Here is a 17,514-nt window from a genome sequence, read left to right on the forward strand (position 1 = left end):
CAAGTGCACGTCTCATCTTTTCAGAGTCCATGTGCTAGTGCTAGTGCTCATTTTATGTTCCTTCGTGTAGCACTTTGGTTCAACACCTATTGTGTTTAAATGTGCTTTATAAATACATTTGACTTGACGAGTGAGGAGTGATCAAATGAAACAGCACTATGAAAGTGAACAAAATCATTTCAGGTTACAGCCATTAACGAATCACTAATGGTTAAGCATTAAAAGGTAACTGTTGTCAACATTCAGTCATGTTAATTGCTTTTCCAGACATTAACTAACTGAGCCTTCACTAATTTTACATGAATACCCCTGTTATAAATGGACATTCACGGCAGCAATTTTAAAGTGCATATTCTGGACCAATTTCGTGTTTTGTTTTTTTTTTATATGAAAGTACGTCCCTTTACACACTCATCCAGAAGGGTAATTTTGCACAAGGCCATCTGTCTACAGCAGAAACAAATAAAATAACAAAACGCGTCTGGAAAAATCCCAAGGGAGTCTGGAGCCAGATTTGTGACGTTACCTGCGGAAGCGCCAGCAGGCTGCGCGAGCTTTGCACGGTTTCAGTGCACAGCCTGTGTAGACCAAGCGCTCCCATTTCTCTCTCATTGTCCGGTCTTTTGGAAAACGATGAGTGCTAATCCCATCAAGATTGGTGTTGCTACACCCGCCTACGATACATCTGTTAACCATTTTAATAATTACGTGATAACGTTGAAGAAATTTGCAGAAAACCACCAGGTCGTTTTCACATAAACAAACCAGCGCTGACGTAGGATTCAGAGGGAGGCGTCCCGCACGCGACGTCACGAAAATCAATGCTTCCCAGGAAATTAAAATGCAAAGTTTTTTCAGAGGCGGACCAATTCGCCTCAAATGGCTTGATTTCAACTGAATTTTTCTGGTATTGCGCAACGTAAAAAAATTGCAGAGAATGCAGAATGATACAGATATTTGACCAAAGTTTAATATAAAATAGGAGAATTACCGTACATTGATCTTACTCCTGAATTTACCCGTGATATGCACTTTAAAATATTTTGTTAAACTCTCTCATCAAGTTAAACCTAAAACATTAAACATTTTCTTGCCCAACTTGATTTTAGCACTCAATTCCTACTTCACTTCAGATATTCCTGAATGTAACCTACACACTAACTAATTCCAGTAATTATGTGAAGGAGAAGAAGAAGAACAACAACAACTTTATTCATCACATGCTTGTGAATTTCCTCTCTGCATTTAACCCATCTGAAGCAGTGAACACACACGTGAGCAATGAGCACACACACATACCCAGAGCAGTGGGCAGCCATGCTAACAGCGCCCGGGGAGCAGTTGGGAGTTTGGTGCCTCGCTCAAGGGCACCTCAGCCCAAGGCCGTCCCATATTAACCTAACCGCATGTCTTTGGACTGTGGGGGAAACCGGAGCACCCGGAGGAAACCCACGCAGACACGGGGAGAACATGCAAACTCCATTTCAACAACTTCTCTGGATTTGTGTGTTTTGCAGGCTTTATATCCGTTGGTAACATGTTTGCTGTGTGTCAGTCAGAAGCAAGTGTTCCTCAACAGATGGCATGTCTTCCTCAACAACTGCCTGTCCAACCTCAAGGTGGGGTTCGAAAACATATAAGCATAGAGTGCAACACATGTCAATCACTTTTATATACAACTCCGATTCCAAAAAAGTTGGGACAAAGTACAAATTGTAAATAAAAACGGAATGCAATGATGTGGAAGTTTCAAAATTCCATATTTTATTCAGAATAGAACATAGATGACATATCAAATGTTTAAACTGAGAAAATGTATCATTTAAAGAGAAAAATTAGGTGATTTTAAATTTCATGACAACAACACATCTCAAAAAAGTTGGGACAAGGCCATGTTTACCACTGTGAGACATCCCCTTTTCTCTTTACAACAGTCTGTAAACGTCTGGGGACTGAGGAGACAAGTTGCTCAAGTTTAGGGATAGGAATGTTAACCCATTCTTGTCTAATGTAGGATTCTAGTTGCTCAACTGTCTTAGGTCTTTTTTGTCGTATCTTCCGTTTTATGATGCGCCAAATGTTTTCTATGGGTGAAAGATCTGGACTGCAGGCTGGCCAGTTCAGTACCCGGACCCTTCTTCTATGCAGCCATGATGCTGTAATTGATGCAGTATGTGGTTTGGCATTGTCATGTTGGAAAATGCAAGGTCTTCCCTGAAAGAGACGCCGTCTGGATGGGAGCATATGTTGCTCTAGAACCTGGATATACCTTTCAGCATTGATGGTGTCTTTCCAGATGTGTAAGCTGCCCATGCCACACACACTAATGCAAGCCCATACCATCAGAGATGCAGGCTTCTGAACTGAGCGCTGATAACAACTTGGGTCGTCCTTCTCCTCTTTAGTCCGAATGACACGGCATCCCTGATTTCCATAAAGAACTTCAAATTTTGATTCGTCTGACCACAGAACAGTTTTCCACTTTGCCACAGTCCATTTTAAATGAGCCTTGGCCCAGAGAAGACGTCTGCGCTTCTGGATCATGTTTAGATATGGCTTCTTCTTTGAACTATAGAGTTTTAGCTGGCAACGGCGGATGGCACGGTGAATTGTGTTCACAGATAATGTTCTCTGGAAATATTCCTGAGCCCAATTTGTGATTTCCAATACAGAAGCATGCCTGTATGTGATGCAGTGCCGTCTAAGGGCCCAAAGATCACGGGCGCCCAGTATGGTTTTCCGGGCTTGACCCTTACGCACAGAGATTCTTCCAGATTCTCTGAATCTTTTGATGATATTATGCACTGTAGATGATGATATGTTCAAACTCTTTGCAATTTTACACTGTCGAACTCCTTTCTGATATTGCTCCACTATTTGTCGGCGCAGAATTAGGGGGATTGGTGATCCTCTTCCCATCTTTACTTCTGAAAGCCGCTGCCACTCCAAGATGCTCTTTTTATACCCAGTCATGTTAATGACCTATTGCCAATTGACCTAATGAGTTGCAATTTGGTCCTCCAGCTGTTCCTTTTTTGTACCTTTAACTTTTCCAGCCTCTTATTGCCCCTGTCCCAACTTTTTTGAGATGTGTTGCTGTCATGAAATTTCAAATGAGCCAATATTTGGCATGAAATTTCAAAATGTCTCACTTTTGACATTTGATATGTTGTCTATGTTCTATTGTGAATACAATATCAGTTTTTGAGATTTGTAAATTCTTGCATTCCGTTTTTATTTACAATTTGTACTTTGTCCCAACTTTTTTGGAATCGGGGTTGTAAAAAGAGATTAGCAGAATTAAATTAAGGCTCTGAATATTAGGTGTGAAAATTCTACAGTGTAGCAGGAGTGTGAAGAGAGCGCTTATTGGATGAACAGTTGAGCCGTCCTCTTCGTTCATTAACCTTTTAATGTCCTAGCTTATTATTCTACAACGGTATTTATCTGAAACATGTTGTTCACTGTGTACCTAGTTATGAAAGTGAGAATGTGATCTCAGTGAGTGGTGGTGCCAGACAAACTGGCTTGAGTATTTTGGAAACTGCTGATTCCCTGGGATCTGAGATTGGTCACACGCAACAGTCTGTAGACTTGAAATACAAAAAAAAAAATAATAAATCCAGTGAGCAGCAGTTCTGCAGGTGGAAACACCTTGCTGATAAGAGAGGTCAGAGTAGAATAGCCAGACTGGTTCGAGCTGACAGGATGACTACAGTAACTCAGATAACCACTCTTTAAAACCATGGTGCATAGAAAAAGATCTCGGAATACAGAATACATCAAACCTTGAGGTGGATGGGCTACAATAACAGAAGACCAAATCATGTTCCACTTTTGTCATCCGAGAAGAAGGCTACAGTGGGCACAGGTTCATTGAAACTGGACAGTTGTAGATTGGACACATGATTGGATAATTTCATGAATGAGAAGCTGTACAGCTGTGGCTGTTAATGTGGCTGTTTAGTGTATGCTGAAGACTTCTGGGAATTAGAGCAGTTAAGTATTTTAATTCCTTCTCTTTCTTTATTGTTATTTCAGTTGATTAGATTATTATGAAGTGAATTGACAAACTGAACAGGTGTCTTAAGCCTCGGTCACAACCGGCCGTACAGTACGTGCTCCTACGGCCGGTCTACGTGCAAAAAACGCAAGAAATGCACGAAGGGCGCGCGTTAGGGTTATGACTGTGAAAGTGTTTTCAAAATTTCTACTTTCCTGATGTTGCATTTGGTGAACTTTTACTCATATATTACTTTTTTTAAGTTATTTTTATTGGGTCATGCAAAAACCTCCCGCACCCAACATTATAATTATTATTACAACAACTGTTAAGCAATTTATTGTTATATAAAAGTACTTTACACATCTTTCAATGAATTTATTTTATAATTGTGATTTATTTATTTAATATACATGTATTTATCAAAAGTGAGGTGATGTTGGGTGCTGGAGGTTTTTGCATGACCCAATAAAAATAACTTCAAAAAAGTAATATATGAGTAAAAGTTCACCAAATGCAACATCAGGAAAGTAGAAATTTTGAAAACACTTTCACAGTCATAACCCTAGCGTGCGTGTGACGAGCTGTAGACTGGTCGCGGACCGGCCACAGAGGTTCTTTGTCATGTCAAACAAACTCTACGGGCGCTTACGTTTTTTTCAGGTTGCAAGACAAACTTACGGCCAACGTGCGTCTTTCTCCACGAACAAAAAAAACGCAGCAATTTGGGAAACGCCAAAAAATCGTACATCCGGTTGTGACCTAGGCTTTAGAGTAGATAAAACACCGCACTGGAGAGGTGAACCTCTTCAGTACCCAGACAGTGAGAGTATTTTGCTGTACTGGGATTTAAGCAAGACGGAGAAGGCGAGAGATGTGACCAGAAGAGCCTAGAGGGCTGAAGCTCAAGTTTAATCAGTTTCCGATACTATACCATGTCCTGTGTTCTGTCTTTTTCTCTTTGTGTTGTACATATTCCATTTATCCTTCCTTTTGAAAGGGCTGTGTTTTAACTATTAACACAGACAACGTCAGGCCTGAGATTTAATATAAATTGAGATTATCAGTTTTCATAAATAGGTGGATAGATATCTCAACATTTCAAAATAAATAGAAGAATAAAATTAGCAATTATAATAAAAATACAATTAAATGACTGCACTGTTTTCATGTAATCTGTTTTTTTTTTTCCAGAACAAGGATCAGAAAATGGCCCGTGTAGCGCTGGAGTCATTGTATCGGCTACTGTGGGTCTACATGATCAGGATCAAGTGTGAGAGTAACACAGCCACACAGAGGTAATTGTATTTTCTCTTGATATAATCGCATGCAGCTTCAAATGCTGTCGGTGATGATAAATGTTGATACCGGTAATAATAAGTTGACTAAAGATGATTTTCTCCAACTTTCTCCTCAGCCGTTTGACCTCCATCATTTCCACCCTGTTCCCTAAGGGATCTAGAAGTGTTGTCCCTCGAGACATGCCTCTCAACATCTTTGTCAAAATAATCCAGTTCATTGCACAGGTGTGACTTGAACTTTACACCTGTATGCCCACAGAGAGAGCGACAAATATTTGAAAAATGTCTCATTTCGCTTTTTCTGATCTCGACTTCACGCCTTCACACCTGAAAGACAACTGAATTTTCTATGAGCAGTACTGATTATCTGATCACAGTTCTGACACCTGATGATGCATTCAAGCCTAATCTAAATTCTCCATCTCTTTCTGCAACAGGAAAGACTGGATTTTGCAATGAAGGAAATTATCTGTGACCTCCTCAGTGTTGGCAAATCAGCGAAGGCATTTAGTCTTAATCCTGAGGTAAAGTTTCATCTGTAATCTCCTCTTTCCAACTTGCTTGAGTTTTAGCATAATCAGTGGCTCGTAAATGATGAACGCAAACGTATAAATTTGTTTTTGAACAATAAATGGATGTTTCATTTTCACAATGTTTCCTTCAGTGACATTTTTAATGTCCTGTTCATTCTATAATTTGTTTTTGATATCATTTGGTTATTAGAGATTATTAGCTTTAAATTAGATTTTAGGGAAGACGGGGGCATAGCTAGGATTTTTCAAAGGGGGGGTCACACACTGGCTGGCAGCCTGAGTACATACCTGCAGGTTTCTAAATGAAAAAATACATTGAATACATTTGAGAAAATAACACGGCCTTTGCACCATTCTTTCATCTCATGTTGCGAGCTGTTGAGATGTCGGACAATGATTAGGCCAAATCAGCTTTATCCGGCAGTGTATGGATAGCGGCTCGACATCTTACCCTAGTCAACCGATGCAGATCTCTCTATTCTTGTTGTCTTACTGCTCATCGGCCAAAAAGATTATTTCATCTGAAAAATCAAGAACGCCTACTTCGACCAAAAAGAATGGTTGAGCTTACTGACCGTAGTAATGTCTCATCTCATCTCATCATCTCTAGCCGCTTTATCCTGTTCCACAGGGTCGCAGGCAAGCTGGATCCCATCCCAGCCGACCACGGGCGAAAGGCGGGGCACACCCTGGACAAGTCGCCAGGTCATCACAGGGCTGACACATAGACACAGACAACCATTCACACCTACGGTCAATTTAGAGTCACCAGTTAGCCTAACCTGCATGTCTTTGGACTGTGGGGGAAACCAGAGCACCCGGAGGAAACCCACGCGGACACGGGGAGAACATGCAAACTCCGCACAGAAAGGCCCTCGCTGGCCACGGGGCTCGAACCCAGCCCTTCTTGCTGTGAGGCGACAGCGCTAACCACTACACCACCGTGCCGCCCCGTAGTAATGTTTTGAGCTAATTCTATCAAACCAAACAAAAGCGACCATAGCTTAAGCAAACCAAGCTCACTCACCAGCAACTGCCGCTTGGGCCGGTGTTTCTTGGTCTGCCGAAGGCGATGATGCATCTTGTTTTGAGTCTATTTTATCATAAAAAAACTGACTTAGTACTAGAATAGAACTATGAAAAAAATGTGACAAAAAATAATTACCATTGCTAGTTTTAGGCAGCTTAGAAACCGGCTCTTCCATTATTGCTGTTTCTTCCATGTTTTCTTGATGTTGTGTTCTAGAAACAGCACTAAAACTTAGCTTTGAAGCCACAAAATGCAACTTTGATGGGGAAAAAAATATATAATAAATTGCTTACCTCTCTTCATGTCGAAAGAAGGAGGAAAGTTTCGCTTGTTTCGACATGGCGAATTATTAACACAAGAGGAAACACTCGTAATTCGCAACTAAAAAGACTGCAGCTACACTGGCAGCTTGACCACGCTTTCTAGTGCGATCGTGTTGTGCTTGCGTAGAACTGGGTTTTCGTGCCCAAACCACAGGAAGTCCATACAAGGTTATAGAAACCCTAATGAGGCTGAGGTGACAATCTAGTTTAAAAAAAAAGGTTAGAAAAATTACAGTGGGTGCTTCTCTAATATTCTTATGCAGCTATTGAAAAAATGTATGGTCTGACAAAGGGGGGGTCACGGGCACCCCAGGACCCCCCCTCCACCCCAGCTACGCCCCTGGAAGAGGATACAGGAAGATACGTTTTGACAATAATTGTTAAAGTTCAAAACTTTGTCGTCTGTCAAACTAACTGTCTATATAATGAAATACCTATTGAGAGTGTCTCACTGTGTGTGTCTGTGTTATACAGAGAATGAATATTGCTCTGAGAGCATTCTTGGTCATAGCTGACAGCCTGCAACAGAAGGACGGCGAGCCACCCATGCCCAACACCGGCGCTACACTGCCCTCAGGAAACACTCTAAAAAAGAAGAAGACCTACCTGAGCAAGACTCTAACAGAAGAGCAGGCTAAGCTCATTGGTGAGTGTTCAGCTCATATACAAACACAAGAGTATGGTGGTTTGTGGCTTTGTGGATGTCTGACCATCAAATCCATATGTGATCCTTCCCCAAACTGTTGCCACAAAGTTGAAGTACGTAATTGTATAAAATGTCTTTGTATGCTGTCACATTGGGATATCCCTTCAATGGAACTAAGAGGCCCAAACATGTTCCAGCATGACAGTATGCACACAGTGAGTTCCATAAAGACATGGTTTGCCAAGGTTGGAGTGGAAAAACTCAAATGGCTGAAACAACGCCTTGACCACAACCCCACTGAACACCTTTTGGATGAACTGGGTTAGGTTTAGGGTTAGGTCTGGTCTCCTGGCCTCCTCACTCATCATCGCTAATGCTCTTGTGGCTGAATGGGTAAAAATTCAGCCACACTTCAAAATCTAGTGCAAAGCTTTCCCAGAAGAGTGGAGGTTATTATAACAGAAAAATTGGGACTAAATCTGTAATGCGTTATGCAAAAAGAAGGGTGTGATGATAAGGTGTCCGCAAACTTTTGGCCATATAGTGTATTTAACACACTTGCAACTTGGGGAATGAGGAAATGGGAGACAGACGTGATAGCTCAAGGTGTGCTTTATTATAGTCTACTTTTCATTTTTGCTCTCTGCACTTTAGACACACACATGCGCACATGCACGACGTTGGGTTGTTCAGCTCTCTCTCATTACTGGCTTCTTTCTGCAAGACCACAAGAGACACATAAATAAACTGATCAAACAGAGGTGAAACATCACATGTCACCTGCCGATTCTATCTGACTCCTCGCCGCCCACAACTGATGCTCGACCACCCCACACACCACTGCCACATACCCCCACTGGGACGCCACGGAGCTGTCTGGCCTGCAGCTGACTCCGTTGCTTGCCCCCCCGAGGGAGAGGTTATCTGCCACCACCATTTGTGCCCCTGGCCTGTGGGCTACCTCAAATTTAAAGGGTTGAAGAGCCAGATACCAACAAGTAATCTGTGCACTGGCATCCATGTGGTGAAACGGGGTATGGTCGGAACAGAGAGTGAAAGGGCGTCCCAGCAGGTACTTTGAGGACTGTCCATTTGATGGCGAGACCCCCCTTCTCGGTCATGCTGTACTTACTCACCCACATGGAGAGCTTGTGGCTGATGTACAGCATGGGCCGCTCCTCCCCCTCCAACACTTGGGACAAAACAGCCTCCAGCCCTCTGTTCGATGTGTCTGTCTGCAAGACCAAAGCCAGGTGACTGCAACAGCAGGCCCCCACTCAAACCCCTTTAACCAGGGAAAAACTTAGTTCAAATGGCTCTGTCCACCAGACTGGATCTGGTGTCCCCATTTTAGTGAGGTTAGTCAGCAGTCTGGTGACATACGAAAAATTAGGTGTAAGCCTTCTGTAATAGCCAGGGAGCCCCAAGAACTGCCTCACCCCTTTGGTCTTGGGTCTCGGGCAGGTCACAATCGCTGCAGTTGGGGATGCAGCTTATCAAGTTGGGGAAGCATCTGCCCATGTCTGGGCCATGTCTGGGCCCAAGTGGAAGCCCAGATACCGTACATCCACCCACACAGTTGCACACTTTCTTGGGTTTGCTGTGAGTCCTGCGTGTCTCAACGATTTCAGGACAGCCCTCAGATGTTGTAAATGCCACAGCCAATCATGACTATAAATAATGGTATCATCCAAATAGGCAGCGGCATGTGCGCTATTTGGGCAGAAGATTCTGTCTAGGAGTTGTTAAAATAGCACTGTGGCTCGAAACAACCCATATGGAAGGGTGACAAATTGGTGTACAAAGAATGGAGTGGAAAAGGCTGTTTTTTTCATGGAATAGTGGATTCAAGGATATCTGCCAGTATCTCTTCATCAAATCCAGGGTTGAATAAAAGCAAGCTGCATCTAACCAATTGAGCAGTTCATCAATGTGAGGCATTGGATATGCATAAAATTTTGACACCGTATTGGCTCTTCTAAAGTCTACACAGAACTGGTCCAACCCATTGGTTTTGGCAGCCAAAACCATCAGGTTCCTCCAATCACTGTGTGACTCTTCAATTACCCCAATGACAGGCATAGCCTTGAGTTCATCCCAAACCATTTTTTTTTTTGTTCAGGAAGCCGAAACATGCAGCTCCATACCACCACCCCTGGAGGAGTCTCAATGTGGTGCTCTATGAAATTACTGCACCTGGATAATTGCGAAAACACATCTGAGATTTCCTCCTGCAACCTGTGCTCTCTAGAATGGCAAGAGGTGGTCTCCAGAGGGGACTGGGGTGAATTGGGCTGAACTTTTTAGCCTTAGCTCTGGTCCCAGCCCCTCCCTCTCAGAAACTACCATTACCAGAGCCACAGGAACCTCTTCTCTCCATGGTTTCAGGTGATTGAGGGGGTAAACCTGGATTGAATTGCCTCTATCTGTTCTCCTGACTTTATAGTTGACTTCTCCAACTCACCGTGTGATGTCAAAGGGACCTTGCCACTTTGAGCACTTTGTGAGTAATTTAGAGCTTGACATGGGCAGCAAAATTATCATTTTATCTCCTGGTGCAAATTCCTGGAGCCCCCTTATTATACAGCTGTGATTGCTGCTCTTGCATCTGTAGCCAATTCTCCTGGGTTAAGTGACTCAGTGTGTGGGGTTTTGTTCTCAGGTAAAGAACATATTGAATTTCATTTTGCCTAATAGAAGGTCCCTCCTTCCAATTTTCCCTAATGATATCCAAGACGGGCGGCACGGTGGTGTAGTGGTTAGCGCTGTCGCCTCACAGCAAGAAGGTCCTGGGTTCGAGCCCCGGGGCCGGTGAGGGCCTTTCTGTGTGGAGTTTGCATGTTCTCCCCGTGTCCGCGTGGGTTTCCTCCGGGTGCTCCGGTTTCCCCCACAGTCCAAAGACATGCAGTTTAGGTTAACTGGCGACTCTAAATGGACCGTAGGTGTGAATGTGAGTGTGAATGGTTGTCTGTGTCTATGTGTCAGCCCTGTGATGACCTGGCAACTTGTCCAGGGTGTACCCCGCCTTTCGCCCGTAGTCAGCTGGGATAGGCTCCAGCTTGCCTGCGACCCTGTAGAAGGATAAAGCGGCTAGAGATAATGAGATGAGATGAGATATCCAAGACGCCACAAGGCTTGTGATCATACAATATTTCAAATGGAGAGAACCCTGTGGAAGCTTTGCATGACCTCTCATGCTGCAAATAAGAGGTGTTCCAACTGTCTATGCCAGTTTCTAACTCCGTGATGAAGGAATTTAGGAATCACATTTTTAAGCATTAGATTAAATCATTTGACCAGCCCATCCATTTGTGGATGGTAAACACTGGTACAAATTGATTTAATCCCCAGTAATTTGTACAGTTTGCAAAGAGTGCGTGACATGAATGTTGTGCCTTGATCAGTCAGGATCTCTTTTGGAATCTCAACTCAGAAGATAACACAGAAGAGTTCTCCCGCAACACTTCATGCAGAAATGTTGGGTAGAGGCACTGCTTCCAGGTATCGCGTTACATAATCCACTAAGACTAACACAAAGCAATACCCTCATGCAGATGGATCTAATGGCCCGACAAGATCAGGGCATGGGCTTTGGGGATATTGTCCCCCGTTTCTGCAGTGTGGGAATAGGGGAGGGGCAAGAAGACACAAGAGAAGGATGAAAGAGAGAGAAGAGGTGAAAGTGCCTGCTCCCAAAAGCATTGACAGATGGTTCTCTGCCAGCCAGACCGCCTCCTCCAGTGAAGCTGTGCTGTGGCACAGAACCGAGGCCAACGTTCCCCTGGGAGTCGAATGACGAACTGCTCCAGTACCACTAGATTGATGATGTCCTTGGTGTTGCACTCTCTAGTCAGCAGCCACCAGCGGCAGACGTCTCAGATCTGTTGGGCGAAGGCAAATGGCCAGCCGATCTCACTGTATGCAAGCGTGCGAAAGCGCTGGCGATGTTGTTCCAGGGTGTGGCCGACCCACTGTAGAATAGCCAGCTTCAGGCCCAGCAGGTACTCCAGCAGGTTGGTGGCTGGGAGCTGTAGAGTTACAAGCTGGGCTTTCCCCAGCAGGACCCGTAATAGGCGGTCTGCCTACTGCAAGGTTAGCCATGCTCAAACAGTTTCACAAAAGCTTCCGGGTCATCTTGCAGATCCATCTTGAGCAGTAGAAGGTGTGGTTTGGTTGCAATATCCATGGGAGTGGTTGCAGGAGTAGCCACTAGCTGGACCAGGGTCTGGATCACCTGCCAGTCCTCTGCCTGGGCCTGGAACCGAGCCCAGCAGCAGTGCTCTTCCTCTGTGCACAGCATGAAAAGAGCCTGATGTTAAGCTTGATGGTTGCTGATGAGAGTCTAAAGGATCTCAGCAACTAATATGACCTCCATGACAGCACGTTCTCCTCACTTCTGGGTTTCAGCACCAGTGTAACTGTCTTGTAGCTGAGGAAATGGGAGACATAAATGACAGCTAAAGATATGCTTTAATTTAGTCTACTTGTCAGCGACTTTATTTTCACTCTCTGCGTTTTAGACACACACACGTGCACACAACCATAGCACTGGGTTGCTCAGCTCTCCCTCTTGTTACTGGTTTCTTTCTGCAAGAACAAAAGAGACAAACATAAATAAATTGCCAGTAATCAAACTTAGGTGGAACTCATCACGTGTGACCCGCCAGTATTTAACTGCGCTAATAAAATAACCCGAGTCAGTTTTGTTTGAAATATGAAAGTGTGTATCTGTGTGTATATGTGCACTTTTGTGTGTTTTTCTATCTTCAGAGGTCTCCATAATGACAGGAAATCATAGAATTTCTGATATTGCCTTTGGCTAGTAAATGTAGGGGCTATAAATAAGGTGTGTGTAAATAAGGTGACATCGTGTTCTCTGCGTTCCCCTCTCAGGTATGGCACTGTACTACTCACAGGTCAGGAAGGCCATTGATAACATCCTGAGGCACCTGGATAAGGAGGTGGGCCGCTGTATGATGCTTACCAATGTGCAAATGCTCAACAAAGAGCCAGAAGACATGATTACGTAAGTTTCACCTGTAGTTCCAGGCGTTATTGCAGGTATCGTTACAAAAACGGTATCTGAATGTTATAAACACAAAGGATGACATTCACATCTGAACCTAACCATACCGTAAACCAGATTTAAGCCCGTGTATATTTTGCAAACAACCTAACCCAAAGCATAAAGATGACATGTGAATTCATGTTTTCAGATTGTCCTTTGTGGTTATATCACAAGATAGCAACTTTTACAAGGTGATGTTATGCTGCAGATTGCACTCGTGTGGGTGTTTTGCAGTGCTCTTGTTTCAGCCTGGCTGGATCAAGCTTCAGTTGAATGGCTTTTAAAAGTCACAGTATCCCCTTTCATGGTCTGGTATTTACCTGTGTGTGAATGTGTGGGAAACAAGGATACTCATAACAAGGTATCATGAGTCATCCGTACATCTCTCTCTCTCTCTCTCTCTCTCTCTCTCTTTCTCCCAGTGGTGAGAGGAAACCAAAGATCGACCTGTTTAGGACGTGTGTGGCAGCCATTCCCCGCATCCTTCCAGACGGCATGTCAAAACCTGAACTTATTGACCTGCTAGCTAGGTGAGAGAGCTTTTTGAATCAGCATTTCTGCTTCTAAAGGATACTCATGAAACCAACAAAAAGGCTGCAAAATGCTGCAAAAGATGAATTCAACATGGGGCAGATACCAAAGACATTACATAGAATGCAGAGAGCTTGGAGAAACCTGATGTCAGTAAACAATATAGCAAAGATCTTTAGCTTTAATAACAGTAATATGAGAAAAAAAAAATATATATATATATATACACACTACCGTTCAAAAGTTTGGGGTCACCCAGACAATTTTGTGTTTTCCATGAAAAGTCACACTTTTATGGCCCTTTTCCACTACCCTTTTTCAGCTCACTTCAGCTCGCTTCAGCTCACTTCAGCCCGACACGGCTCGCGTTTCGACTACCAAAGAACAGCACGACTCGGCTCGCTTCAGCCCTGCTTAGCCCCTAAAACTCGCACCGTTTTGGAGTGGGGCTGAAGCAAGCCAAAGCGAGCCGAGTGAGGCTGGGGGCGTGAGCAGACACTCCCCTGTGCACTGATTGGTAAGGAGGAGTGTCCTCACATGCCCACACACGCCCCGCGAGCACGCTGGGATCTGTAAACACCGTAAACCCGGAAGAAGAATAATTACGAATTACGAGAATTTCTGAAGCCTTATGCGCCTCGCCTCATCTATACGCTCTTGCCAGTATCTGTTGGCATTGTCGGTGACAACAAGCCATAGCACCAAGACGAGCAACACTAACGACTCCATGTCCTCCATGTTTATTGTTTACTATTCGGGTCGTGAGACTACCGCTTAAAAGCTCACTGATGTCACTGTTTGCGCTGCTTAACGACATCACCTGACGTCCACCCACTTTCGCTAACTCCACCCAATGTGTCCACCCACTTCCAGCCAGCACGATTCAGCGCGGTTGTAGTCGAAATGCAACTCCAACAGCCCCGCTCAGCTCCACTCAGCCCAACTCAGCACGGCCCGACTCAGCCGCGTTTGTAGTGGAAAAGCGACATTATTTCCCACCATAAGTTGTAAAATGAATAGAAAATATAGTCGAGACATTTTTCTGGCCATTTTGAGCATTTAATCGACCCCACAAATGTGATGCTCCAGAAACTCAATCTGCTCAAAGGAAGGTCAGTTTTATAGCTTCTCTAAAGAGCTCAACTGTTTTCAGCTGTGCTAGCATGATTGTACAAGGGTTTTCTAATCATCCATTAGCCTTCTGAGGCAATGAGCAAACACATTGTACCATTAGAACACTGGAGTGAGAGTTGCTGGAAATGGGCCTCTATACACCTATGGAGATATTGCACCAAAAACCAGACATTTGCAGCTAGAATAGTCATTTACCACATTAGCAATGTATAGAGTGGATTTCTGATTAGTTTAAAGTGATCTTCATTGAAAAGAACAGTGCTTTTCTTTCAAAAATAAGGACATTTCAAAGTGACCCCAAACTTTTGAACGGTAGTGTATATAGGGGAAGCATAGAAAAAGAGACAGGTGAGTGAGCACCCAGCTTGAAGAACAGTTTCATAGAAAATTACAGAAATGACAGAATCCTCAGAATACAATAGACAATCAGGTCATTAGTAACTTTATGGACATCTCATCTCATCTCATTATCTCTAGCCGCTTTATCCTGTTCTACAGGGTCACAGTGATGAGACTTTATGGACGTTTCATTATAATTAGGTGTTAAGTTTAGCAGTATCAGCAGTCATTTCCTCCTTTCATTGATCCTTTCATCACCGTTCTCGATAATTGTTAGTGATCAACACAGAAGCTTAGGTGAGTTAAGCCTTTGTTTTATGGCGTTCACAGATATTGTTAACTTGACTGCGGGCTTGACTACTTATTATTTGTCTCTGGTGGGAAGAGGAACGCAGGGCTCAGGGCAGAGCATTTTTTAAGGATTTTCCACTAGGAGACCAACTGGTCTGGGCAATACAATCACAGGCCCCAGAGTCCATGCGGCTGCACCGCTGCGGCATATTCTGTGATGCAAATTGCCGCATTACGAATCCTCGTTTCAGCCAGCATAATATCAACATAGTTAATGCAGTGTCAAGTTACCATAACTTCATCCTAAGTATGGTAAAATACTAAAATTACACTATGAGTTTAAGTTATTGTTTTATCAACTTTCATAATATTATGTATTTTAAGAAACAGTGAAAAATAAGAAATAAGAAAATCTTCAATTTTATTGCTCAATGTGAAACATAGTATCAAATAACTGTATATTTAGTCTATAATTTGGAAATTGGAACAGTCTTGACAACCCAACTTCAATATTTCTTAAACATTCCAATCCAAAGAAAACAGTCTTATGAATTTGGACTAGCAATTCAAGCATCTCCCATAATCCCATTTCAGGTTTACCTTTCAGCATCAATCTAACATAACTTGGTTTAAAATTTGGTCTCCCAGTGAAGCTGGTTTGGCATTGACTTGGAGACCAAATCTGGCCACTATGTTAAAAATGTAACTATGTTAAAAAATGCTCTGGCTCAGGGTGTCATGTAAGCAGGCGAATGACAGATGTAATTGCAAGAAGAGTGTTTATTTATAAACAGGCAGGCAAACAGTTCAAAAACGTAAGACAACGGGAGGGTCATGAAATGGGCAATGGTCAAGTGAGGCACAAACAGAATGGTGGAGGCAAAGATAAAAGGCAGAGCCTAAATACACAAAACGAAGTCAAAACCAGAAAGGCAATACACAGATACAAGGCTTCGTAACGAGAGACCAGGTACAGCGCGTAAACTTCGCCAAGTCTGTGTGTCATTATAAGCACGCGCTGTGATCGTGCTCTAATCCGAAACAGCTCCATAGCAATTAGTCCTAACGGTGCTGCACGTTCCGAGCATGAATGCGTGTGGACGTGACACGGTGATGTTTCTTCTTTGAAGACTCCGACTCATTGTCAGTAAAGGCTGGGGGACACAAACTTAGTTTGTTATATGCAAAAGTTCATAGTAAAAGTGTTTGTTATAGCGGAGTTGCAGAGTGTTGTTGTTGTTAATCTTTTCTTGCCTTTGGTACAATGCTGCCATGGTGAGAATTTTCAAATGTCGTGTGTGTGTGTGTGTGTGTGTGTGTGTAATGTGATTTAGGCTGACAGTCCATATGGATATTGAGCTCCGTCTAATTGCCCAGAACTCCCTCCAGAGTCTGTTGCTGGACTTCTCTGATTGGCGAGAGGATGTTCTGTTTGGTTACACAAACTTTCTGCTGCGAGAGGTGCAGGACACCCAGCAGGGGCTTCAGGACACTTCAGTAAAATTACTACTGCAGCTGCTCACCCAGTGGAGACTGGCACTGCAGGCTCCGGGCAAGCGCTCAGCAGAGGTAATACTGCAATGATCAGTGACAACACTTCAGATCAACAGTGCTAACTCAACACAGAACAGAAAATATTCACAATGCCAGTACACTGCAAGGCCTTCTTTCCATATGAATTCAAAATGGTAAAGCAAGCATTTGTACTAGTACATTACTTTAAATGCTTCTTACTGCTAAGTTACAGTTTGTCCTTCTTACTGCCAATACATTACACAAAAAACGTAACATTTCCAATGTTACGGTATAGAATTCTGCCAATACATAAGATTATTTTTTCGCGGTCCGGTTTCCATCAAATCATGCGCTCTGATTGGCTGGCGAGCGGTCCGAACTCCTACGGTACGGACCCCAGTTATGGACTTTTGGCGACTCGCTCGTTCACAACAAGAACAAACATAGTAGCATTTTTTTGTCAACATTTATTTTCGCATTTCTAAGTATAATAGCATTAATTTTACAGCATGGATAGCTATAACGACAGTGTTCATAGCGAAAGCGAGTTTTACTACCCTGAGGAAGACGAAAACCTGTAACTGTTGTTAACACCGAGCAAAAACATGGCTGAATCCTGAAGGACTCAATTTTGTATAAATAGGGGACTACATAGGCAGCAAAATGTAGTTTTTTTTCCTGCCATGGAAGTGCACTTGTATACCGAGGAGGAAGCCATTTGTCTTACAGCCGTGAATGAGGATTCAAAATGCCGGCTCGCCTTGGCTTTGTTTTCCCTTTTGGGTGCTCTCGTTTTTTGT

At 43.3% G+C, this 17,514-nt stretch overlaps 1 protein-coding gene across 6 annotated transcripts in view; it reads left to right on the forward strand.

The window, feature by feature from the left end:
- The window catches only part of fryb (furry homolog b (Drosophila)), a 230,849-nt gene that overhangs the window by 136,935 nt on the left and 76,400 nt on the right, over nt 1-17,514 (forward strand). For all 6 annotated transcript variants that reach the window (XM_060908228.1, XM_060908222.1, XM_060908225.1 and 3 more), the window contains exons 11-18: nt 1,518-1,619; nt 5,198-5,301; nt 5,421-5,529; nt 5,742-5,828; nt 7,665-7,836; nt 12,730-12,862; nt 13,327-13,434; nt 16,534-16,768. In XM_060908228.1, the coding sequence (XP_060764211.1) occupies nt 1,518-1,619; nt 5,198-5,301; nt 5,421-5,529; nt 5,742-5,828; nt 7,665-7,836; nt 12,730-12,862; nt 13,327-13,434; nt 16,534-16,768 (1,050 nt within the window). The remainder of the gene's footprint in view (nt 1-1,517; nt 1,620-5,197; nt 5,302-5,420; nt 5,530-5,741; nt 5,829-7,664; nt 7,837-12,729; nt 12,863-13,326; nt 13,435-16,533; nt 16,769-17,514) is intronic.

This window comes from Neoarius graeffei, chromosome 25 (assembly GCF_027579695.1).
Source record: "Neoarius graeffei isolate fNeoGra1 chromosome 25, fNeoGra1.pri, whole genome shotgun sequence".
NCBI classification, from domain to species: Eukaryota; Metazoa; Chordata; class Actinopteri; order Siluriformes; family Ariidae; genus Neoarius; species Neoarius graeffei.